Consider the following 27,239-nt stretch of genomic DNA (forward strand, 5'->3'; position numbering starts at 1 on the left):
GCTCACTAGGCACATCATGCCTTGTGATTCCCTACCAAACCAGTTCTTCTCTGGGGCCAGAACTCTTACCTGTTTTACCTAGAGAGCAGTATAGACTAGCTAGGCACATCTGAAAATGTGGTATTTGATATGAACCAGCACGCTTAATCGAATGTGTTCTCTCCTGAACGCTTAGAGTTGAAAGTCAATCAAAGAACAAGGCCATGCCTCCTTTTCCCAGTGATAGACTTCAAAGCAAAGAGAAAATGGATTCATGTCAGGATGGGGAAGGGAGAATTGGATGTTGAACCCACACAGCCCCCTCCTTCCCCTGGGGGCAGAACTTGGGCAGAAGAGGAAGAAGTATGCATCTGTCACGCCTTGTCTCCCTTACAGCCACCCCTTTATCCCTTCAAGTCAGTGTGTTTATTTTAGTTAGAAGTCAACATTTGACAGTTCTGAAGCTGAGTGAGGGAGCTTAATTCCGAGGACTGTGGTCTCCCTGAAGGGCTATGTTCTTCGCTTTGTCTTGGGTGAAAAGTGTTGTTTGTACCCTCCTGGTGTTGAGGGAAGGAGCCCTGGTGGTACAGTGGTTCAGCACTCGGCTGCTAACCGAAAGGTCAGTGGTGCAAAGCCACCAGCAGCTCCACAGGAGAAGGATGTGGCCATCTGCTTCCGTAAAGATGACAGCCTTGGAAACCCTGTGAGGCAGTTCTCCTCTGCCCTAGAGGGTCTCTGTGAGTTGTAACCAACTCGATGGGAACGAGTTTGAGTTTTTAGTTCGGCGTGGAGGGATATGGCAGGCATCATCATGTGGCCAACACCCAAAATTTCTTATATCTGAAAGGCTAAAGGAGAGAAGCAATCCAACCGCTGATGTGATTCATGAAGAGATGATGCAACTTATAATGACGTGGTGATACGATTTAGTACATACTCATCACATGTACTTCCAAGGGCCTTCTAGGGACTCAATATGAGCCAGAAGACAAAAAGAAAAAAAAGTTCATTGTGAACATTTAAAGTTTAAGCCCCCTCGATTATCTGTAAAGTAATCTATACAGCATATTTGCCAGTATAGACTTTTCATCACCTGCCATCTGGTAAAGATTAGTATGAGATAAATAATTTAGCTTCCTTCTGTTCAGATACAATTTCATTACCCTCTTCCTTGGTGCTGTGAAAAGTCTTCAGAAATAATCAATTGTAAAGTGCTTTTTCATTGAAGCCGAAGCTGAGCCTGGAGGTTTCTGACATGCTGACGTTAGACTCTTTCTCTCTGCGTGCTGTGAAAAGAAGAGGTGCCAGTTATCAGCAACTGGCCCCCAAAGAATGGCCTGCATGGTGCCTGCTCAATCACAGTGTGAGGAACCATGGCATAGGGCAGCTGGAATGTTCTAGAAATGCAAGTCATTTTTCAGGATATCACAGTTATGCAGAGGATAAGAAAGAAATTTAGGAAAGATTATTTATGCCTTCCATGAGACCCAGTGAACCACAGTGAACACCCTAGCCTGTGAAGCACAGTAATTGGTTTGGAAGAGAAATTTTTCCATTCATAAGAAAATGCTCTGCTGCTTTTCCTCCTGGCCTTATTTCTCCAGTCTGGCTGGAGTTGAGGAATTTCATGCTAGAGTTGTAGAAGAGCAGGTGCCAGATTGTAGAGGGCCTTGAACGCCAGGCCAGGGAGTTTGGATAGTCTCCTGTAGGCAGCAGGGAGCCATTAAAAGATTGTGAGCAGGAGGAATGTAAAAAATAGGACTTGATTTGGATGCATGTTTAGTATAAAAGTGCAGTGATAAGATATATTAAGGGAATGTTATGGTTCTGTTCACAGCATGAATATAACTGGAGAATTCATCTCTACTAGCTGTCTAGTTCAGCTTTTACAGAATGCAAATTTTCAGAGCCAGCTGTAAGAGCTTGATGGTAAAAGAACAAAGTAAGAATTGATCATGTGAATGTGATTGTAAGGAGAGGGAGTTTTAGTGATCAAGAATACAGAGGTAATACAGAATAACAATCATTCTAAAGGGTGACCGTAGACTTATTTGTTATTTTGTTTGAGTTCTTTGAAACCATTTCTTTCCTATATAATTACCTAAAGTTTTAAGTGCTCCCTGCAGGGATAATTTATGCATTTTGCATTCTCATGCAAATGTGGTAACCAGCTACACTGTTGAAACTGAAAGCTGGAAATGATTCTCAATAGGTAATGGTTGTGCAAGCCTGATGAAGTATTAGTCATTTTCAGAGATTCTCATAGTTTATATTCTATTACTGCATTGTTGTGTTTTCAACTCTGGTGATACTTGGGTACCAAATATTTGAAATGTTAAATTGCATGTTTTGATAAACTGTAATTTGCCTATTTTGAAATTTAAATGTTTTGTCAAAACCCTTTTGAAAAATTAATATAAAAATGTGACAGGAATTCAGGAGAGAACCAACCACGTTTAATGTGAACTAAGCTGCTGAAAGCTCAATTGTGAATTGTAGCCAGATCCTTTGTCTAAACACTCCTATGAAGAATTGCGTTTTTAGAAATAAGGCTTCACTGCAGTGGCTGCTACGTAACCATAACATAAGGTGACGATAATACAAAACAGCAGCCCAGCTGATAGGAGTTTGGTCATAAATAGGGCATCGTTGCCTCGTTTATTGCGACATCTAAGTGTTATATTTATTTCTCTTGTGAAAATGTGGTTTGCTTTGTGATAGTGACTTTCATATTTCAAAGTTTCCTGTTTAATGAACTTGGATCAGACTTTTTCCTCCCACATTTCTCAAGAGGCCCAGATTTCTGTGATTGTGTTTTCAGAGACGGATGTGATTGAACGTAGGACAATCTCCAGGAAGAAATAGGTTCACACCCCTCTCAATCTCCTCCCTAGACACTAACCACAGAAGAAAATAACCTGCCCCAGGTGGCTACGCAGATTTTAGCCTGAGTTCCGAGCACAGCTGGGAGTCTGAACAGAAAGCAGAGAGAGTGTCTCTAGCAGAGACAACTTCCTTTCCCCCGTTCTCCATTAAAACTTTGTGGGGAAGGGGGCATTTCCCAAAGTCCATAGGGCAAAACAAATCACATTTTTTACTTTTTCAGTTGTCACTCCCCGGTCTGTGTGTATGTGTGTGTGACACACAGAGATTCTGAATAGATTGGCATATATTTCCCTTGCTACTTCTTTCCTAATGAGGCAGAAGCCTACTTCTAGCAAACGTACTGTGCTCTGGGGCCATCCCCTAAAATCTGCTGGGCCAGAGAGAAGGTCACTGGAGAGAGAGAAAAAAAAATGTGCCAAAACTCAGTAGTGAGCCATTTGCAGTAGAAGAATGAACTTTTCCTGGCATGATCTAGGAGAATGTTAAGTCAACACATTTACATAAGAGAAATAGAAAGCTGCCTGGCATGGCAGAGAAAGCAGGGGGCTGGGAGACAGGCCGACCAGGTGTGCTCTGTGTTAACAGGTTCATCATTCCTCCTGGATCCTCTGTGTCTGGCAGCCTCATTTTAAGGGTCTCTCACATGGCAACACCGGCCCCCTTAAACAGATTCCAGCTTCCTCTAGAAGGAACTCTTTTCCTGCCGTGGATTCCTTCCCCAGCAGAAAGTATTAGCACCTCTAGTTCCAGTTCTTCAACTCTAAAAAAGGCTCTTTAGAGAGGGGCAAAAAAAAAAAAAAAAAGCCTACCCAAATCCATGATAATCATTACCTTTGTTATAACCATCGTTATTAAACTGTCCCTTACCTGTCTCAGGAATGCCATAACTGTTTAAGCAGTTGTAGAAAACTTTAAAAAGTAGGCACTGCGGAAGCATAAGGTGCTATTAAGCGTTTTCATTGTTTTTGTTACTAGTAACCTGTGTTATGAAAGTAGAACTAGTGAGCTGGTGAGGTAGAACAAAAGAAGTGAGACGATAATGTTGTACTTTATGTGGCATAGCAATTAAAATGAGACATGTGAATGTCATTGGGCCCATTAATATGGGATTATTTCACAAATCCCTTTAATGTCATGTGGGCTCCCTGATACACATTATAATAATTCAAGTTTTAGAATCTTAGGCTATTTTAAGCCCCTGGTTGAAAGCTTCCATATTGTTCCCCTTGAAAAGGAATCGTTACTGAAAGCAATCCTTACGCATACAGTTAATGTGCCATATTAACCTCTCATGGAAATAAAGGTACTTCTCGATGCCTTTTGTTTTCTCTGACAGTGGAGAAGTTTATACCAGCTTCAAGTTTATACCAGGGGTGGGGGATGCTACCTTTTCTTAGATATCACACAAACAGAAAGTGAAGACAGGGCAAGGGATTCAGGGCACACATAGGAGGGAGGGCTGAGCCGTTCAGCAAATGCAGAAACTCTAAGTTAAGAAGAGAATATACATAGCAGCTACTGAGGAACCCTCATGGCACAGTGGCTAAGTGCTCAGCTGCTAACCGGAAGATAGGTGGTTCCAACGCACCAGCCGCTTCACTGGAGAAGGATGTGGCAGTCTGTTTCCATAAAGATTTACAGCCTTAAAAACCTTACGGGGACAGTGCCGCTCTGTCCAGTGGGATCACAATAGGTTTATTGTCTACACACTGGCTACTAAAATGGCTACTATCTGAGTGAAAAGGCATACTTGCAATCACATTTATAAAGAAATGTTTTTACTCATGTATAAGGTGAAGGAACTTCCCCCTCAGGCTAGGTGGACGTAGATCCACCAAGTTATTACAGAGAATTGCTGTAAAGATTAAATCAGATCATTAGATATGCAAAAAGGCCTGACTGGGGGACTGGCACGCTCTCAGTAAATTGAGAATGAATTCTTCCACGTGGTTCTTAAATTAAGGGATTGACTTCTTCAGACGGGAGACAAACTACAGCCCTAAGCATCCTCTCGTCTTCCATCAAGGGACAGATGAAAGTAGAAATGCATTGTGTTTAATAGAAGGCCCACTCCCTTTCCTGCTGCTCAGACTCAGAAGTAAGTTGTAGTAGCCCTTGGTGACACCTTGGGCACCCTTGATGGATAAATGAGGCCTTTGCACCCTGCCCTGTGAGCCCAGGTTTTATGTTTGGCAGTGGAAAGTGTGCATGAGTGACTTCCATTTGCAAAGTTGCTGTCGTCTGGCCTCACTCTCCTACTTGTGCAGAAGAAAACATAAAGTCTCCTTTGAAAGTCTTTGAAGGCACAAATTCCTGGTTATTTTAAGTGACACTCTTCTGTAGAGAAAGACCCTATCAAATGCAGCACAACCACTCTCCAACAAAAATCAAAATTATGATCCTCAAAAGTTCCTGAAGTCTTAGAATATCCTTATGCACCCACCTTGGTGTGATTTTATTTTTAATAGGCTGTCTACCTTGCTAGAGTTTTTCAATTTGATCTGCAAGGAAAGGACCTTTCTCCTTTGCATGAGACTTTGTTGGGTCTCTGGGAAACTTTTCTAGAACTCCCAGGTGTTGAATGTTTTGTCAGGTGTTTCCAACAGCTGTTCAAAAAGGTCCAACCTACCAAGCTTGTTCTCCTGCTGTCTACAAGTACCTCAGAACTCATTTTCTTGCAGATGAATTTAGATTCCACTCAGAAGTTCTCACACAGAAGAACAGTGCCCCATACTAGGAAGCTTCATTAAAAAAAAAGCCCCGTTGCTGTCGAGTCGATTCTGACTCGTAGCGACCCTGTAGGACAGAATAGAACTGCCCCATAGGGTTTCCAGGGAGCGCCTGGTGGATTCAAACTGCTGACCTTTTGGTTAGCAGCCATAGCTCTTAACCACTATGCCACCAGGGTTTCCATAGTAACACAAAATGTTTGTCCAATAGGCACAAATTCTGGTAACTGCTTGAAAAACAAAGATTTATTTTTACAAGTCATGTTTTATATTTGTTTCACCTTTGAAAACCCAGAGGTCACCCCTGCTGTAAGAAAAGCCAGTATACAAAGTTAATACATATGATAGGAAAAAAAAGTTAGGAAGTGCTCACCTTAGAGAAGGTTCTTTACTTGGAAAAAAACACTTTCCTTAGATTTCTATTAAACAGTGAGATCCTCTGGTCAAGTTTAAAATATAACTTAATGTTCACAATGTCTCTGGAAAACATTTTATTTAAAATGAAGTAAATCTTCTGCCATGGAATTGAATAACCTAAACAATGGGTATTCTTCTGGAAGGTTTGGGTCACACCGACACTGCCTTTGGCCAATTACACAGTATTGAAGCCGTGTGGCCTCATCCCTCTCATTTGTCATGAATTTCCACAAGTAACTTCCATTTCAAAATGTACTTGCTGACCAGGCTTGGAGCTGAGTGAGGCTTTTGGATCATGTAATTTTTATTTTACAACAAAAATAATCCCTCTTAGCCTCTACGAGGGCTGCAGGGTTTTTTTTTTTTGTTTGTTCTCATACTTTTGTCTAGCTTATTTCAATGTGCTTTATAAATAAATTTTTTTCTAAAATTTAACAACCTGAGTAAGCCATTGCATGAAATTGCTCTACAGAAATATATGACAATCCAGAACAACTCAGTACAAACTCCAGGGCTGGAATATAGTCATATCTGGGCCCTAAGTCTGTTTTCAACAGGCCATCTTGACAAGCCCCTTAATATTTTTCTCCTTTTTGTTTGTAAAGAACTTGGGGAATAAAAGCAATATTGTGCTGGCATATTTTGTGAGGTCAACATGAGGTATATTCCAATGGAATATAAAAATGTTGTTACTAAGAAATTTCTTTGTTACCATATGGGAAGAATAGTCCCATGCGCATATTCTTAATTATAATTTGCATTTCTTTTACAAATAGGTGCTAATTAACACAGACTTTTAAGTCATTTTGTTGCATGGTGTTTCATGGAGCCCATTTTTAAGTACATTTCATTTCTTTGGTGCTGTGGCTTGAAGGACTGCTGCTATTTCAGCCCTATTGCAGACAGAAATGAAAAATGAAAAGAGGCAAAACCATTTTCTGGGAACCAAGACTGGAGAATGCTGAGCATAAAGTATAATTCCTGTGCAGTCCTAATTTGGGGCAGAATGTATATTCTTACACGTTAATAAAACACATACAGGCCAGCCCTTTCTTTGTGAATTGATGCCATAGTGAAAAATAAACCTTGAAAAGAGAATTTATTTATTTTGCTCTGGTTTTCTTGGCATGTGTGATCAGAAGTACTCCCACATTGCACATTTATGAAGCGTTACCGTTTTCAGGGTCTCTTTTGTGTGCATCATCTCATTGGATGCTGGCGCAACAGCCCAGTAAGGTCAGCAGGGCTGATGTTTTCACCCCCTTTTTTACAAAACTCAAGCTAATAGAAATTAACTGAAGTCCTTAGCTATCTGCAGACTACAGACCAAGAGTGTAAGTTTAGTGTCTGTATCTTGATGACCAGGAAATCTCTGTTCTTGCACTTTAAGCATTGTGTGTCTTTATTATTCTCTCTTCTCATCTCCTTCCCTCCCTCCTTCTCTCCCTCCCTCTCTCTCTCATTTTTTAAATTGAGTTTCTCTGTTTTTATCATCTACTCTTTCTGCCCTCTCCGGCAAGTTCTGTCTTGTCAGTCTCTACTTTAAAGCAACTTTCCTTTGGAAAATACAGTGTCATGTTTAACCCTTTTTTGGATCTTTACAAGGGAGCTTCCAAGTTCTTTTCATATGATATTCCCTTCTTTCAGGTCTTCATTTCCTCAGATGTGTATTGATCATTTACTAGAAGCCAGTACTTGTGCTAGGAGCTGCCCTCAAGTATCTCATAGTCTACAGCATATTCAAGTGAACAACCCATACACTGTTGATCAGGAATTAATATATTGCTTAGCTATGGTGCGGTGGGTGCAATTTGATTCCCTCTTGCTTCCCATGCTTTGATCTTAGTAATAATGAAATTCATTCACGTCAGATATACTCTGGGAGAGAACATCAAAGCCCTGAATTTAATCATTAGCCCTGGATGTTGAGATCCTTGATGAAGGGAAAGACTAATACGGAGACTATGGGTATGATGTGTGTTTTAAGATTCTACTTTTTTTTTTCCTAACAGAGTTAAAAATCTAATTTTGATCCGCATATTATCTTCATCAGACTGGGGAAGAATTGACACCACAAGTTAGACCTGCTTAAATAACCTGCTAACTTTCAATCTAGAAATTAATTGTCATCAGGACATGGCTGAGAATTACAGGAGTGACCTTTGATAACGGCAGTGACTGTTGAATTAGTAGGACAATCAGGCTACTGAAAATATGGCTGGAAGAGAGAAGAGAGGAAAGTGGGAGGATTGAAGTGAGAGGTGGATTAGTTCAAATAAGTTTAGAGGACCTGCTGAAAAGAGGAAATCGTGGTTTACCAGGTTCATTGTAAAAGTTTTCTGTAAATGCTCGCTCATATATCCATACACTGTCTTGGTTTCTTTGTTTTATGATGAAAAAAACAGAATATACTGAGTAGTATTAATATGTACCAGTGCGTGTACACCTGACATAGCATATCCACATGTGAAAGCTGATACTTGATGTTAACGCTGTTGTCATGGGCTTTGTTCAACAGTCTGGAGGGCTTAGTGTTGCCATTTTATGTATGGATGGCCTCAGTAGGCTCTGTTGCTCTCTCTAGATCCAAGGGAATTAGTTTAGCCCGTTTAAAAAATATTTGAGAGAACTGTGTTGAAAGGGGGCACATAGAGTCTGCCTGGCAATCATCAAAGCTTCCCATCCTGCTGAGATGTGGACTCAAGTGAAACACGCCCTCTGTATCAGTGGTGCCATAGCCGAAAACGCAAGGGCAGTAAACAAAGTGTGAAAAACTGGTTATGAAGGCCTGTGTTTGCTGGATTACTCATTTTTATCAGGAAAGCATTGAGTCCTGGTGTGTATATTTTGGTACTGCAGATGCATTTTAAGGCACCAAGATGGCATAAATGATATACAGATATTTTTTACCTATCTTTTTGGTCACTGAGGATGTAGCTACACATCACCTGGGGAATGACGTGGCCCTTACTTGGCTCCCTTCAGGGATTGTCACCATCAAAGGCCACTCTTCTGATATGGTCCCAGCTCCAGAAGGCCAGAGAGGTACCACGCTAGCTCTCTGCTTTATCCTCAGTGCCAGAGCGGACAAACAATACAGGGCACTGTTGCTTCTTCCAACCCTAACAGAATAGCAGTTTACGTGGGTCCCAAGACCTTTGTTCTGGGGCAAAGAAGTTTTCAGGTACGCTGTTGGACCTGGAGGTGATTTGCATATATCCAGCATTTCTGAGTGCTCATGCCTTCTTGATTTGTCTCTCAAAGTCTGTGTGGAGGTCTGATATGCCCTAATCAGGGCCAGTTCCACATACTCACCAACATGTTGTATTGACCTGATGTTGCAGGCTTCAAGTGTTTTCTTCTCATCAGTCATATTTCAGCCTCTAAAGAATTATTTCCCCCTGATGAGCAGATCGTTGCATAGGGTCATTATGAGCCGGAAACGACTCGATAGCACTATTTTGTTGTTGTTGAGCAGAACCCGAGTGGTACAAATGTATAATATGCTCAGCTGCCAACCAGCAGGTTGAAGTTCAAGTCCACAAAGAGGCCTAGCAACCTACTTCTGAAAAATCAGCCATTGAAAACTCTAGGGAACACAGTTCTACTCTAATCCACATGTGGTCGCCATGAGTCAGAGTTGACTCGAAGGCGACTGGTTTCTTTTACTTAAGTGAGTAAATGCGTAAAATGGAATGTTGGGTTTTGCTCCTGAATCCACTCATAGTACAGATGTATATTCCTCACTTCCTTTATCCAAATTATGATCATTATAACTAACTGGCATGGATTCCTTGGATAAAAGTTTCAATATTCACTGAGAAAAAAAAATGTACCTTGAACTTTAAGGGGAATAAAGATGATTATACAGAGGAGACATTTTAGAGACAGATTGATTATCTCATCAACTGAAAAGATGTTATTCCTCTGAAAAAAATACAGATATGCAAGAGAGGTAAACAACTTTTAAGAGAAATCAATGCATATAAAGATTATAAGATATAAAACACCTATTCTTTTTGAACTAAGTCCAAGTGATTTCCTAGTGACTGTGCACGGAATGCTTGATAGCTTTTCATTCATTCATTCATTATAATAGCAAATTTTAATCTAAAAACCAAACTAAACCCTTTGCCGCTGAGTCAACTGCGACTCACAGTGACCCTATAGGAAAGAGTAGAACTGCCCTGTAGGGTTTCCAAGAAGCAGCTGGTGGATTCGAATGACTGACCTTTTGGTTAGCAGCAGAGCTCTTTTAAGTGTTGTTGTTGTTGTTGTTAGGTGCCGTCGAGTCAGTTCCGACTCATAGCAACCCTGTGCACAACAGAACAAAACACTGCCCGGTCCTGCGCCATCCTTACAATTATTGTTATGCTTGAGCTCATTGTTGCAACCACTGTGTCAGTCCACCTCGTTGAGGGTCTTCCTCTTTTCCGCTGACGCTGTACTTTGCCAAGCATGATGTCCTCCTCCAGGGACTGATCCCTCCTGACAACATGTCCAAAGTATGTAAGACCCAGTCTCACCATCCTTGCCTCTAAGGCGCATTCTGGTTGTACTTCTTCCAAGACAGATTTGTTCGTTTTTTTGGCAGTCCATGGTATATTCAATATTCTTCGCCAATACCACAATTGAAAGGCGTCAATTCTTCTTCTGTCTTCCTTATTCATTATCCAGCTTTCACATGTGTATGATCCGATTGAAAATACCATGGCTTGGGTCAGGTGCACCTTAATCTTCAGGGTGACATCTTTGCTCTTCAGCACTTTGAAGAGGTCCTTTGCAGCAGATTTGTCCAATGCAGTGTGTCTTTTGGTTTCTTGACTGCTGCTTCCATGGCTGTTGATTGTGGATCCAAGTAAAATGAAATCCTTGACAACTTCAGTCTTTTCTCTGTTTATCATGATGGTGCTCATTGGTCCAGTTGTGAGGATTTTTGTTTTCTTTATGTTGAGGTATAATCCATACTGAAGGCTGTGGTCTTGGATCTTCGTTAGTAAGTGCTTCAAGTCCTCTTCACTTTCAGCAAGCAAGGTTGTGTTATCTGCATAACGCAGGTTGTTAATGAGTCTTCCTCCAATCCTGATGCCCTGTTCTTCTTCATATAGTCCAGTTTCTCGGATTCTTTGCTCAGCATACAGATTGAATAGGCATGGTGAAAGAATACAACCCTGACACACACCTTTCCTGACTTTAAACCAATCAGTATCCCCTTGTTCTGTCCAAACAACTGCCTCTTGATCTATGTAAAAGTTCCTCATGAGCACAATTAAGTGTTCTAGAATTCCCATTCTTTGCAATCTTATCCATAGTTTGTTATGATCCACACAGTCAAATGCCTTTGCATAGTCAATAAAACACAGATAAACATCGTTCTGGTATTCTCTGCTTTCAGCCAGGATCCATCTGACACCAGCAATGATATCCCTGGTTCCACGTCCTCTTCTGAAACCAGCCTGAATTTCTGGAATTTCCCTGTCGATATACTGCTGAAGCCATTTTTGAATGATCTTCAGCAAAATTTTACTTGGGTGTGATATTAATGATATTGTTCTATAATTTCCACATTCATTTGGATCACCTTTCTTGGGAATAGGCATAAATATGGATCTCTTCCAGTCAGCTGGCCAGGAAGCTGTCTTCCATATTTCTTGGCATAGACGAGTGAGCACCTCCAGTGCTGCATCTGTTTGTTGAAACATCTCAATTGATATTCCATCAATTCCTGGAGCCTTGCTTTTCACCAATGCCTTCAGAGCAGCTTGGACATATTCCTTCAGTACCATCGGTTCCTGATCATATGCCGTCTCTTGAAATGGTTGGATATTGACTAATTCTTTTTGGTATAATGACTCTGTGTATTCCTTCCATCTTTTTTGATGCTTCCTGCATCATTTAATATTTTCCCCATGGAAACCTTCACTATTACAACTCGAGGCTTGAATTTTTGCTTCAATTCTTTCAGCTTGAGAAATGCTGAGCATGTTCTGCCCATTTGGTTTTCCATCTCCAGCTCTCTTATCTAACTAGATTATCTAGTGCCTATTAAATACAAAGCACAGTGATTGCTGCCACCCTTCAGTGCCTACTGTATGTCAAGGCCACTATGGAGCCTTCTTCGAGAGCACTAATAATCATCTCCAGACCAGTCAAAGGAGGTTGGTTCCTTGGCATATGTCTACCTGGTCTTCTGAGTAGGGCTTTCCTGGTTTTGGTCCAATCCAGTTTCTCTTAGCTCTGTGAATCACTGCAGAAACGTAGAGAGATAGCAGTGCCCACCTGCCCCTTTGGTGGCCCTTCCTGTGTTGGTGGGGTGCTCACGTTTTTCCACATTTGCTAAAAATCAAGTCCTTTCTGCCTACTCTTTCCCACACTGGAAAGAACGACAATGTCACACACAGAGAACAGAGCACTCCTTTGGTTGCTTCAATATTTTTTTTGGCCTCATTTTCCTCCCTCTCTACTGAGCTTTTGAGTCCAAATTTAGTGGTGATGACTAAGAAATTGCCAGGATGTGACAGAGCATTCAGTTCATTGAGTCCTCCCTTGCCATTTCCAATAGTTGTAACAATTGCCAAGTTTTTCCTCCTAGCATTGCTGGTACCATGGTATTCTTAACAGACGTTAAATCTTCAGCACGGGATCTCTTCTTGGAGTGACAGCCTCCTTCCAAATACAGCCAAGTTCATTATAGGATATTAAGGAATATTCACTGCAGACTTTTTACTGGTTGGTGCTTCTGAGTCCTGAAATTTCCAATATTTGAATCTCTGAAATTCTAATTCTATAAACAATAATTGAGCAGTGTGCCGTGTTCTGGGCAATATGACCAGTCCTTTATGAGGGGGAAGGAGGATTTGGAAATAAGGGAGACACGTTCCCTGCCATCTGGAGCCAGTCATGTGCATGTCTGAGTCACAGGGCCATGCTCAAGATGTAGGTAGAGTTCATAGGAGCACAGATACGGGCACATTCAGTTCTGACTGGGAGAGATCATAGATGATTCCAGAGGAAGTGATATTTGAGCTTGGCCTTGAGAGATGAGAGGGAAGCCAGTGTGTTGATGGAGGAATGACATTCTAAACAAAGGACGTGAATGATACCGATAAAGGCACAAAGGTGCTATGGCGGAGGATGAGATTTCAAGGCACAGTAGCGACTGAATTGTGGAGGATTTTAAATGCCACAGAGAGCTATTTGTACTCTGTAGGCAAGGCAAAACCATCACAAGTTCCTGAGCAGGGGAACTTTGGTTTAAGAAGGCAAATCAGCTAGCAGAAGGGGAGGGAACACTTAGGTCATTGCAGCAGTCCAGAGAAGAGGTCAGAAGGACATGAACTAGATAATCAGCAAGGGCAATGAAAGGTAATGGTCATGGATCATGGGCAGGAGAGCATGTAAATGAACATAAACGTGTGAGCACTTACCAGGGTGGGAGACTCCAATTACTGAGACAGGGAAGATGGAAGTAGAGGTCTGTGGCTCTGTGCTCCCAATATTATTCTTCCTTTTTTTTTTCTCTATTGAATTCCTACCCATCCTTCAGGGCTCAGCAAAAATGACACTCTCTCTGCGTAATCCTCTCTTGTCCTCCAGTCAGAATGAAGTCTGGCTTCCTCGGTTTTCACATAACACTTCCTTTATGCTTCCCTTTCTGTACTCTTGTTCCACACCTTGTGTCCCAGTCATTTGGGTACACGCCTGACTCCTGCAAATATATGGTAAGCTGTCTGAGGCTGCATCTGACTTGTCTATGAATTTTTAGCACCACCCAAGCACATAATAGATCCTCAGAAAATGTTTGTTGAATGAATGAATCACTTCTGCTATCACACCAGACATTGAACGCAGCCCTTTTTGGGGACTTGCCTTGGAATACACAGTGATCCCATCTCATTATTTTGTAGTCAGCTATATATTGTTCATGGGACTAAATGGTATCACCCACCTTGATCATATACATTGTTCACCAGATTTATTTTCAAATGGTTTCTGACTCTTAAGGAAAATAAAATCCTCTCTTCAAGGATGAAGACTTTTTTCAAAATCATGATTTAATTCCCAAAGTAGTTCAGCAGTATTCTATGCAATGGTTCCTTGTTGCTAGAGGAAATATGGAGACTTGTAGTCAAATTTCTTTGTAGATACAGCTTAGTGTTTCTTTATGTCCACAATTCCTACAAAAAGGAGTTTTCCTGAGGCTGTAGAGAAATTGGAACCCTCATCCATTGCTGATGGGATTGTAAAATGATGCAGCTGCTGTGAAAACCAGTTGGGCGGTTTCTCAAAAACTTAAACATAGAACTAGCATATGACCCAGCCATTCCACTTTTAGGTATATACCTGGAAAGAATTGAATGCAGGAACGCAAACAGAAACCTGGACACCAGTGTTCATTGCAGCATTATTCATCACAATAGCCAAAAAGGTGGAAACAACCTAAATGTCCATCAGCAGATAAATGGATAAATAAAATGTGGTCTGTTCATACAATGGAATATTATTCAGTCATAAAGAGAAATGAAGTTCTGGTCCATGCTACAACATGGATGAACCTTGAAAACATGCTGAGTGAAATAAGTCACAAAAGACTACATGATTCCACTTATATGAAATATCTAGACTAGGCAGATGTATAGAGATCAAAATTTAATAGTGGTTACCAGAGCTGGGGCAAGGGGGAAATTGGGAGGTATTTCTTAAGGAGCACTGAGCTTCTGTTAACAGTGATGAAAAAAATTGGAAGGGGATACTGGTGATGGTTGTACAGCATGGTGAACGTAATTAATATGATTGAACTTTACACGTAAAAATGGTTGATTCTCAGGGAAAAAAAGAGAAAAATGTCCAAGCGTTTAATGTTCTCTCAGAGAAAAGCTGTCTCTTTGCTGGAGTGACTCCGAGAGAGAGTGCTCTAGAGCCTGTTGCTCAGATAGTGTGCGTTTCTTAGAATCCCACTGGATATGAAAATGAAGGAAGGCGGGACTATTAAATTGTTCAGAAAAGACTATTGTCCCAGAATGCTTGTGATATTTTTTTACAAGGTTTTCTTTTTAAATTTCTTTTCAAGATATTATCACAAGTTATCCTTGGTAACATCTCAGTACCTTAGCAAAGCTCTAGTAGCTTCAGTAAGGAACCCCAGGGTGGTGCTAGCCATTAACATACTCTGTGGCTAACCAAAAGGTTGGCAATTCAGATCTTCCCAGAGTTGCCTCAGAAGAAGGGCCTGATGATCTACTCCCCCAAAATCAGCCACCGGAAACCCTGTGGAGCACGGCTCTGCTCTGATACACCTGGGGGCACCCGGAGTCCCATGGCAGCTGTTTCTTGTCGTTTGGTTGGTTGGTTGGTCAGTTGGTGTAGTACTTTCACTCGTACCACTGTCACATATAACAGCATTTTCCTCATTGTCTTCCATTCCAGTCGGACACTCTGCTACTGTCTGGATTACGTACAGATTAAAATCTGCTGTCCATTTAGTTTAGACGATCATTTTTAATGGCTTTTTATTGCACCTAAAAAGCTTTTAAAAAGAAGGGGGTTTTGTATTTGTTTTTTGTTTTTTTTTTCTGACACTGTTGGATCAGGAGCCCTTCATTTGTATGGGCCAGTCCAAAGAAGACATGGCCAAGCCTGTGGCAGAAAATCACATCCCAGGTTCAGAGTCCCCTGGGCTGCTCGTTCATGTTAGCTGGTAGAATTATTGTAAATTCTTGGCTTCGGTATTGATTTACTTATAAATGTAACGGTAAGGCAAGGGTTGAGCGAGGGCAGAATGTGTTTTTTTTTTTTTCTTTTCCGTTTTAAGTCAAGGTCCAATGATATTTTTTAAAAATCAATTTGGTTTACCTAAAAGGAAAAAGAGCCCTGACGAGCTACATTGTGACAGGGTTTTCAGCCACCAGCCATTGACAACCATTAGAACATGGTAACTCAAGAATCCGAGAGAATTAAGCGCAAGCGCTGAACGTTTATTTTCTCATATTTAATCCTGAAGGGGACAAAGCTCCGTGTGATGGCTTTCTACTTCTCTTTTTGATCTTTGGCTCATGTATTGTCTAATGCATTACACTTACATGGCTGGGAGTTTTTCTAATACCTTATTACAAAGAGAGCTATTCATTGATCAGTAGCACTTTCACTTTGGGCTTTTTCTACAGCATTCTATGAACAGTTATAGGTAGTCTTTTGGCTTCCAGTGATAATAGTGTACACTATTAAAATAGAACACTGGTCATAGAAGCTTTAGCAAGGCAGGTCTAACCTCCTGAAGGGCAGTGCCAGGTGGTGCTCCATGAAATTCCTAACTGTGATTCTTGAGCTTTTGTTTCTTTTTGCCGTAGGAACATTTCACACCTGAGTGTAAATTCAAAGAATCGGTGTTTGAAAATTACTATGTGACGTATTCGTCGATGATATACCGTCAGCAGCAGTCAGGCCGAGGGTGGTACCTGGGTCTGAACAAAGAGGGAGAGATCATGAAAGGCAACCACGTGAAAAAGAACAAGCCTGCAGCGCACTTTCTGCCCAAACCACTGAAAGGTAAAGTGATACTATAGGGGCTGGCGATGAAATGAGCCTTGGTATGCCATACTTATTTAAGTTAATTCTTTATTGTGCTTTTGAAAGTGAAACATAATTCTTCCACATTAAGGCATTTATACAAAAATTTAGTAATGTTTTATGATACACAGAAACATTAAAGCATTGATGATGCCATCTAATCTCCTGATTTTAATTTTTCTATTATACAGCTACATAAAATAACACTCTACTTAACGTGAAAGTAAGAAGCCGTGGTGGCACAATGGTTAGGTGCTAGGCTGCTAACCCAAAGGTCAGTGGTTTGTACCCACTGGCTGCTCCATGGGAGAAGGATGTGACAGTCTGCTTCCATAAAGATTACATCCTTGGAAATCCTATGGGGCAGTTCTACTCTGTCCTGTAGGATCGGTATGAGTCAGCATCAACTCAACAGCAATGTTTTTTTTTTTTGGGGGGGTATGTGAAAGTGGCTTAGTTGCTAACTCAGCACAGCCAAGAACTCCAAATGGTCCCTGGGCAGAAACATACATACTAAAATGTTTACACTGAACACGTTCCAGAAAGCTTTTGGGGCCCTCACTAAGGGCCCAACAATGTTATCCCAACCCTTTTTTTAAAAACTTTTTTTCATAGCTTTGTTCTCCAGTCGTTATTAGCAGAATAACCAATTAGAAGGGGTGGATTCAGGAAGATAGAGATATTAGAAGCAGTGAGACAAAGGTAGAGGAGGAACAGGAAAAGTAAGCAAAGCAGACCAAGACTCCAAAGAGGTTACCAGTCTGGGGTTAGCATAGGGGCTTACAGTAAGGGCAGACTGCCCAGTTCAAATCAGTATATCTCTGTATTTTAGAGCACAGTCTTTGGATTTGAATCTCAGCTTCATCCCTTACTAACTGAATGGTCTTGGACAGGTTATTTAACCTGCGTGTGCCTCAAGTTCCTCATCTGTACAATGGGGGTGAGAGTACCTACATCATAGGATTGTTATTTGGATTAAACGACATAGTACATATAAAGCACTTAGAAGAGTATTGAGCACATTGTCAGTGCTCCATACCTGTAAGCTGATACTGTTATTTACAGCACAGCCATAATACTTACCATCTATTGAATCAAGAATTTTGCTAATACTTAGACTCTTAGAGAGTTTCATTTTACAGTCATGATAGAAATCAGTGTTTTATGTTTTAAAATTTAATATTTGCCTTGCACAGTATGCTGTAGATCATATTTAAACTTCTAAGAGCTTTATTAAATGCATTTCTCATTAATCATCTTATATATAGCCATTAGTGATAGAGGTTTGACATTAGAATTCTTTGCCACACTACTGCACCAAGACTAGATTTTGCTTAACCCCGATCTAGAACACTCTCTACTCAGCCCCTGAAAGCAGCCTTTTAATGTGTGCCTTAAAGCATTTTTTTTTTAAAGCATAGACACCCAACAACCGGAAGAACAGTAGAGGACCAGTGTGGTGTGCCCACTCCAAGGCCTTTTACACTGTCTCTCTGTCTGTGCTTTTTAGTGGCCATGTACAAGGAGCCGTCTCTGCACGATCTCACGGAATTCTCCCGATCTGGAAGCGGGACCCCCACCAAGAGCAGAAGTGTCTCTGGAGTGCTGAACGGAGGCAAATCCATGAGCCACAATGAATCAACGTAGCCAGTGAGGGCAAAACAAGGGCTGTATAACAGAACCTTACCTCTAGGTGCTGTTGAATTCTAGCAGTCCTTCACCCAAAAGTTCAAATTTGTCAATGACGTTTACCAAACAGGCAGAGTCCACTATTCGATCTGCCATTAGCCCTTTATATCATCCATACTTAAGCCCCCTAATTTAGATTGAGCTTGTGCCAAAGATTGCCAAGCATTAACAGTGAACTAAATCCGGGAGAAGGACTGTCCAATTTTCTCATCATCTCACTCACCTATGCTTTGGGGTTAAAAAAAAAAAAAACCAAAAAATAGTTCACAGCACTAATGCTGATACAAATTTGCCCTCCAACCAAAACGATCTAAAAGACCACAATTGCTCTTCAACAGTAAAATACAAAACAAAACAAAATTAACTGCTTATGTGTTTTGTAGGGGCAAAGAAAATCATGTGAACTGTGTTGTTTTCTTGGCTTTCTGTTTTCTATCTATGCTTGATTCAAATGTATTCTTTCCTCTGGTGTAGTGCAACTTTATGGTTTCTGAAATTCAGTGGTTCTATTGACTCTGTGTCACTTAATTCAAATCAAGCAAATTCAGGGTTGAATCGGAATTGGCATCTCAGGCTCAAGGTAATGGTGTTCATGTGACTTTACCAATTTTTTTTAGACGTAGTATTCTGGTCAAGTTCTTGTGCTGTACTTTGTGAGTAGGAACTGAGTTGTATCGTCAACCCCAGTCAGTACACATAACTTAAAAAAAAAGAGACTATCCTCAAGTATAGATTTCTCTTAATTCCATTTGTGTATCGTGTTTAAACTGTCGTTGTGGCTTCTTGTGTAAAGACGGGAACTGTGGAACTGTGATGTTGTCTTTTGTGTTGTTAAACTACAAAATGTCTTATCTGTATATGTATTATGTATAAGTCCTCCTGTCGTTGTATTTGGCACGTGAATATTGTGTACAAGGAAATGTTAAAATTGATCACCCCTAAACAACATATACTTATACTTGCTATTGGAAAAGTGTATAAGACTTAGCTAGGTTTCCATTTAGATCCTCATATCTGTTGCATGGAAGAAAGTTGGAATCTTGGCATAGAGTTGCATGATATGTAAGATTCCGTGCGTTAATACTTGTTAAAATCTGTGTTCCCAAAGTGGACATAGCATGTACAGGCAGTTTTCTGTCCTGTGCACAAAAAGTACAAAAAAAACTGTTTAATATTTGTTGTTGTATACCCAAATACGCACCGAATAAACTCTTTATATTCATTCAAAGAAAAACCCTTCAATGTGTTTTTATTGAGTGTCCCTTATGCGCCACTGACTGAGGTAGGAGTGGGAGTTAAAGACTGAATTATGAAGATAAGGCCTCTGCCGTCAGATAACCTATCATCTAGGGATTCATGTGAACGTGAACACTCTTTAAAGTGTGTTTATTGTACTTGGACTTCAGATTGCAACAGAGGAATTCTCTTTTCCATTCAACAATCAAATAATACAGCTGAGACCTATGTTTTAGTATTTTCTCTGCCTTCTGCACTGCCATTTCTTCTCCCTGCCCCTCCATCCTTTCCACTATAGAGCGAAGACACAGGGTTAAAGACTATCTAAAGTCCTTTTCACCTCCAAGAGCTGAAGGAAAACATATACTTTTTTTTTAATGTTGATGACTTTTCCATAGCTCCCCCAAACTGCTGTTACCTGGCAATCAAGGCTTCAAGATAGCCATTATCTGAAAGAACAGGTGCTTTTCAGGGTACCCACAAAATAAGGTGTCAGGGACCCCAGGCAGTATGCTTTTACAATAAGAAGAAGCTGCCCAATTCTAAGATGTTTCAGCCAGATCCACACAAGCTCCTAACCCAGCCCAGCCCAGCCCCGCCCCCTTCTGATTCCAACTTGACCCCTCATCCTGCCTGAGCCCTGAAGCACACCTGGATGAGGTGAGGCAGCCTGCCTAGTTGAGACTCAGACTAGAAGCGAAGCCCTTGCACCATGTTTTAAATACTGGTACTCTCTTATTCAAGGAGTTGCAGGGGGAGGGGGGGTGCAAGTGGTAAACACTTAACTACTAACAGAAAGGTTGGCGGTTTGAACCCACCCAAAGGCACCTTGGAAGAAAGGCCTGGTGATCTGCTTCCTTAAAGATTTCAGCCAAGAAAACCAAGCAGTTCTACTCTGCAACACATGGGGTTACCATGAGTTGGAATCACCTGGATAACAAGTTTCCTTGTTTTCGACGTGCTCAACCCCCAGCTCCCTGCTACAAGTCTTATTAATTTTCAATCAATAGAGAAAAGCTATGCATTGTCTCCCTCTCACTCCAAGGACTTCTAAAGGGTTAGTTATTGACTATTTGCACTGCTGCTCTCACTTTTGTCATCATTCAGGGACAGCTCGGTCTGTTGGGATTAAACAAATCCGCACACTGGTGTCTCAGGTAAGCCTGGCGCAAATAGGAAGGGGCCAAAATGTCCAGGAAGAATCCTTCACACCCAGCATTCTCTTTCCAAAACCAAAACAAACAAATCCGTTGTCGTCGAGTCAATTCCGTCTCATAGCAACCCTATAGGACAGAGTAGAACTGCCCTATAGCATTTCCTAGGAGCCGCTGGTGGATTCAAACTACCAACCTTTTGGTTAGGAGCTGAGCTCTTAGCCACTGCACCACCAGGGTTCCTCAGCGTTCTCTTTGAGCTGCCTCAAATTATTTTTAAAGGCATGTGGTGTTTAAATACACAAATGCGCACGCATGTATTTAAATATGTGTGTGTGTATTTAAACATTACATCCCTGGTGGCGTAGTGGTTAAGAGCTCGGCTGCTAACCAAAAGGTCGGCAGGTGGAACCCATCAGCCCTTCCTTAGACACCCTGTGGGGCAGTTGTACTGTGTTCTATAGGGTTGCTATGAGTTGGAATTGACTCAGCGGCAACAGGTTTGCTTTTGGTTTGGCATTTAAATAAATCCATTAATACATAGTTCTTACAGAAATGTCCCTCTAAGTGATGATACCAACACGTCACATCTCCTGAGCACACGCATATACACACACTCGCACACACACTTCAGCAGCATTTCTCAGCACAGATTATCAATCCTGCCACATGCTTGATGAAAGGGAAAAAAGAGAAAAAGTTTCCATATCAAACAGCTTTGGGAAACCCTGCAAAGACTAGTGGCTCTCAAACTTTAGCACACATCACGATGACCTGGGTGGTTTCTAAGACTCAGATTGCTAGGCCCCAACCCTAGAGCTTCTGGTTGAGAAGGCCTGGGGTGGGGCCTAAAACTTGGCATTGCAAATGGGTTCCCAGGTGATGCTGAGGCTGCTGGTCCTGGGAACCACACTTTGAGAACCACTGGCATAAACGATTCCCTTCTTGGGGTTTTAAAATATGTATTAGTGCTTTAAATTCCAAAATCCTGGTGCGAAAGAAACCTGCTTAACTTTGAGAGGTGCTGGGATAAACAAACTTTTTGGCTGCGAAGCCATATATTTGCAGAGCACCTGTAGTACTGCCATAGAGTGGCAGGCCTTGACTTTTCGTGGACACCTGAGTTATCTGTGGTGTTTTGTCTCCTTCCGTGGTTTTAGGCGAGGCCTAGGCATCTGCTGACTCTGCTGCCCACCAGTTTGGGAACCAATACTCTGTGGGGTAGCTTTGATCTCATGATGTCTCTGCTACCTGTGAATGTGTGTCCAATCTGTGCACTGTACTGAACCTAGGGTAGAATATGGAAAAGGTGTAACTACTTTGTTTAAAATATGTACAACTCTTTGAAAGCAAAACAAATGCCAGCTTTGGTTGTTTTGGTCCCCCCTGCCCGGTTTCTATTCTGGATCCGGTGGAAACCTCTGGCTGCCACACTAGTGTATTCCATCACCTAGGGTGTGCCCTTTCCCCCTAATGGCTGAAACTCTCCAAGCCATAGTACACTCAGCAAGGTATGTCTCTAATTCTGGGCTTTAACTCCAAAAGAGAAAAAGAAGAAAAATTCAAACCTAGAAGAAGCAGCATTTGGGAGTTACTCTTTCAGGAACCATCATATTCTGAGCCTTTTTATCTCCAAACATTGTGCTGCTTTTTAAGGGTTGGTTTGAATTTATTTTGCAGAGAACAATAAAACCCACAACCTATGCCAAATTGGTCAGCCCTTTTGCTGCTATCACATGAATACTCCTGTCTGATATTTTCTTCATCACATTTGCCCTAATAAAGAATGCAGAAGAGCACATGGCAGCGTTTGGTGGAGGTTCCACTTTCTACGTGAGCATCCTCCGAGAGGTATGTAACAGCTGAAATTCCGGCATCGTGCAGGAAGTCTTTCTAGAACACAGAACATGGATGGTTTGCAGGCTTCAAATTCTAAACGAACCAAACAGCAACCCAGCTTCTCCTTTTTTTATTAGTTTTTGTTTCTCCTCTTTGACCATGTGTGTGAGAAATAGGAGTATATACATATACTGTATATATAAAATCTGTATATATCTATAGCTATATGGAGAGATTATAGGTTATATAATCCATGTATCTATAGGTATAGATATATAGAGATACATATGTAATCTCTGTATATCTATAATAAATATATAGATAGATAGATAGATAGTCTTGGAAGAAGTCCAGCCAGAATGCTTCTTAGAAGCAAGGATGGCAAGACTTTGTCTCATGTACTTTGGACATGTTATCAGGAGGGACCAGTCCCTGGAGAAGGACATCATGCTTGGTAAAGTAGAGGATCTTGGAAAAAGAGGAAGACCCCGAACAAGATGAAGTGACACAGTGGCTGCAACAATGAGCTCAAGCATAACAACGATTGTAAGGATGGCTCAGGACCGGGCAGTGCTTCATTATGTTGTGCATGGGGTCGCTATGAGTTGGAACCGACTCAACAGCACCTAACAACAACTACAACATAATATATTTATGTATTTTTTCTATCACGTGGACAGCACGCACATGTGCGCACACACACACACACACACACGTGCCTCCCAAAGGACTCAGAGATGCTCTGTTCCTCTGGAAGGATGACCGTATGTCTATTCTCAAGGAGACTGGGACATCCAAGTTAGAAAGCTGTGACTCTATGGTGTCTGATGCTGCCCTGCCGGTGATGACACTTCTATACACTAAGGAGTAATGCCCAGAATAGTCACCACGACATGTTTAGCACTCCTGCAAATTTTGTACTGTAAATAATTTTGTGCACTTTTCAAACAATTGGAGCCCTGGTGGTGTAGTAGTTTAGAGCTTGCCTGCCAACCAAAAGGTCAGCAGTTTGGATCCACCAGCTGCTCCTTGGAAACCATATGGGGCAGTTCTGCTCTGTCCTATAGGGTGGCTATGAGTCACAATCGACTCAACGGTAACGGGTTCTTAAAAACTATTTCTTTTTGACTCTGTGTAAAGTTAACAATTAGAGCAAGAGAAATGCACAAGGGTGACGACTGAGTAAAAGCTCAGCTCCTTTGAGTCAATCACTCAGCTTGTTGGCGCCGTGGATATTTATTACCTTATAAACTGTCAATTCTGCACAGCGTGTAACTGAGGACTGGATAAAGCGTTCATGCAACAACAAATGGATTGAGACTGAGTCAATTTCACAGGAAAAGAGATATTCTGGGGTTTAGCAAGAGGGAAATTTTCTTTCCTTATTGGGATTAATGAAGTAGAACTCCAACTGGAAATAACTAGTTTTAAATTCCTTACATACGTAAACCTCTCTCGGTCACTAATACCCTCGTACAAACCGGATGATTACAATCCAGGTGTTCTTTTCTTCTTCAAAAACTACAAAACCAGAATGAATTCTTTCTCACAGGGTAGCTACAGTACAGTTGTTCCTTCAGCGTGAAATGTATTCGTTTGAACGAAGTTTCAGTTTCATGGATCGTAGGGACTTTTCAAAATACATCACCGTTACATTCATCAACATATTGAGTGTCTACTATGCACAACACACTGCTCTGTGGTGTGTGTATGAGTTGTGGGACAGGGCCTTAAAGAAAGGATTCCTCCTACCTACTGCCAAGGAGATTTGGGTCAAGAGATCTTCCACGTTCCTTGGAGTCGTATGGTATATCATGTGACTGTATCGTGCTGTGTGTTATGGGCAAAGAAAGAAACCAAGTACAGGGATTTTACCTTCTAGAAATTCTCAGTCTAGTGGGGTAGAGGAAACCTTGGTGGCGTAGTGGTTAAGTGCTACGGCTGCTAACCAAAGGGTTGGCAGTTTGAATCCGCCAGGCACTCCTTGGAAACTATGGGGCAGCTCTACTCTGTCCTGTAGGGTTGCTATGAGTCAGAATCTACTTGATGGCGCTGGGTTTGGTTTGGTTTTTTGGTTAGTGGGGTAGATAGACATGGAGTCATCAAACTTTGTCAGTCAAATTATGATAAATACTTTAATGCAATCAATGTGCCAGGAGAACACAACGGAGGAAAAAATTCTGATTAGGAAAACTGAAAAAGTTTCACAGATGAGTTAATTTTTGAGTCGGGTCTTCCAGAAAGGTGGTGTAGACAACTCCAGGCCAAAAACAGTACAAGGAAATGCACAGAGGCACGAAATACCGTTGGATGTCTGGGAAACATTAATTAGCTAAGTGTGGCTGGACAGTGGAAGGCAGAAATTGAGGAAAGAGTTATCTTCTTGCAATGCTCATTGTATTATGTCTCATTGCCTGAAAGAACTGTAAACCACCTTTGTTGTTGTTTGTTGCCTTTGAGTTGGCTTCATCTCATCGTGACTTTGTAATAGAACAAAAATGTTGCCTGGTCCTGTGTCATCTTCATGATCGTTGGTCTGAGTACCTTGTTGTGGCTATGGTGTTAATCCGTCTCATTGGAGGTTTTCCTCATTTTCACCGATCCTCTACCAAACATGATGTCCTTTTCTAGCAATTTGTCTTTCCTGATGACATGTCCAAAGTAACCAATTTGAAGTCTCTCCACCCTCGCTTCCAAGGAGCATTCTGGTTGTATTTCTTCTAAGGCTGACTTGTTCATTTCTTTGGCAGCCATCTTGTCAATTTCGACAAAGAAGAATGATAAGGTTATTACTGGGATTGCATTGGTTCTTTAGATCAGTTTTTGGAGAATCGACATCTTGTCAATTTTGACTCTTACAATCCATTATCATGGTATATATAGGTATATATCTCTATTTAAGTCATTTCTTATTTCTCTCAGGAATATTTTGTTCTTTTCAGTATAGAGGCTTGCAAGTGTTCTGTTAAATTAATTCCACTGTATGTTTATCTTTTGAACCTATTTTAAATGGATTGGTACTTTTTATTTCATTTTCCAGATGTTTTCTGCTGATATATAAAATACTTTTATATTAATAGTGAAAGATGCACCCTCGCTAAACTTAATTATAAGTTCTATTTGTTATTTTATAGATATTTTAGAAATTTTTATATAAACAATTATATTGAAATAGAGTCTTACTACTCCCTTTCCAATACTTATTAATTTTTTCCTTCTGTTTCTTTTTCTTGCCTTGTACTGGCTAGGCCCTCCAGCACAAAGCTGAGTAGAAGTGAGGCACATATCACAGTTGTCCTCCATAGTGTTCTAGCTCATATTTTTTGTTTAACTTTTGTTATTATCTATCTTTTTGTTTATAGTCATCCTAGTGGGTGTGAAGTGATATCTCACTATAGTTTGAATTTTCATATTCCTGATGAATAATGGTGTTGATTTAAGATCTTTTCATGAGCTTATTGATGATTCGTGTATTTTCTTTGGAGAAATGTTTATTCAAATCCTTTGCTCATTTATTGATTTATTAATGCTTGTCTTTTTATTATTGAATTGTTAGAGTTCTTTATATAGTCTTGATATAAGTCCCTTTCAGATATATGACTTGCAAATATTTTCTCCAGTTCTGCGCGTTTGTCCTTTTTACTTTCTTGATCATGACCTTTGGGCACAAAAGTTTATTTTGATGAAGTCCAATTTGTCTATTTTCTTCTTTTGTTGCTTGTGCTTTTTGCGTCATATCTAAGAAACCATTACCTAATCCAATGTCAGGAAGATTTACACCTATGTTTTCTTCTAAGAGTTTTATAGTTTTAACTCTGAAATTTAGGTCTCATACCCATTTGGTGCTGATTTTTGTTTACAGTGTAAGGAAGGGGTCCAACTTCATTCTTTTCTGTGTGGATATTTAGTTGTTCCAGCATCATTTGTTGGAAAGACTCTTCTTTTCCCCATTGACTTGTCTTGGCACTCTTGCCGAAAATCAATTGACAGTAAATGTAAGAGTTCATTATTGTACTCACAATGCTATTCCCTTGACTTGTATCTATCCTTATGGCAGCCTCACACTATCTTAATTACTGCAGCTTTGTAGTAAACCTTGACATTGGGTAGTGTAAGTACTCCAACTTTGTTCATTTTCTTTGTTCCAGTTTTGGATAGTCTAATCTCTTGTATTTCCCTATGAATTTTATGGTAAGTTTCTCAATTTCTACACAAAAGACAGATGGAATTTTGATAGGTATTACATTATATCTGTAAATCAATTTGTGAGTATTGTCATCTTAACAATATTAAGTCTTCCAGTTCAGAAACATGGGCTATCTTTCCATTTATTATGTCTTTAATTTCTTTCAACAATGCTTTTTAGTTCTCAGTGCACATGTTTTATGCTTCTTTTGTTAAATTCATTCCTATTTTATTCTTTTTCATGTGATTGTGAATAGAATTGCTCTCTTAATTTTATTTTTGGATTGTTTATTGATATTCATGTGTCCTCAAGTTTAAAGCAAACTTCAGGAAATCTGGATAAGAGGATGACTTGAATAAAATGTCTGCCTCTTCCTATACATCCACCTATTAACTAAGCAGCGGAATTCATAGAATCGCAGGAGGTAGCTGTTTCAGCTCTAGAAAGCAGGTAAAAGTGCTATTCACATACTAGAAACTTCAAGGAATTTCTTCTAAATATTATGAACATGCAGCATATTGAAGAAAGACATAAATCCCAGTCCCAACTTTCTTCTGA

General features: G+C 40.6%; 1 protein-coding gene across 5 annotated transcripts in view; it reads left to right on the top strand.

Moving 5' to 3' along the window:
• The window catches only part of FGF13 (fibroblast growth factor 13), a 516,442-nt gene extending 496,953 nt beyond the window's left edge, over positions 1-19,489 (top strand). For all 5 annotated transcript variants that reach the window (XM_049872457.1, XM_049872455.1, XM_049872459.1 and 2 more), the window contains 2 exons: positions 16,358-16,556; positions 18,088-19,489. In XM_049872457.1, the coding sequence (XP_049728414.1) occupies positions 16,358-16,556; positions 18,088-18,224 (336 nt within the window). In that variant the 3' untranslated portion in view covers positions 18,225-19,489. The remainder of the gene's footprint in view (positions 1-16,357; positions 16,557-18,087) is intronic.
• The last annotated feature ends 7,750 nt before the right edge of the window (positions 19,490-27,239 follow it).

Source organism: Elephas maximus, chromosome X (assembly GCF_024166365.1).
Source record: "Elephas maximus indicus isolate mEleMax1 chromosome X, mEleMax1 primary haplotype, whole genome shotgun sequence".
Taxonomy (NCBI): Eukaryota; Metazoa; Chordata; class Mammalia; order Proboscidea; family Elephantidae; genus Elephas; species Elephas maximus.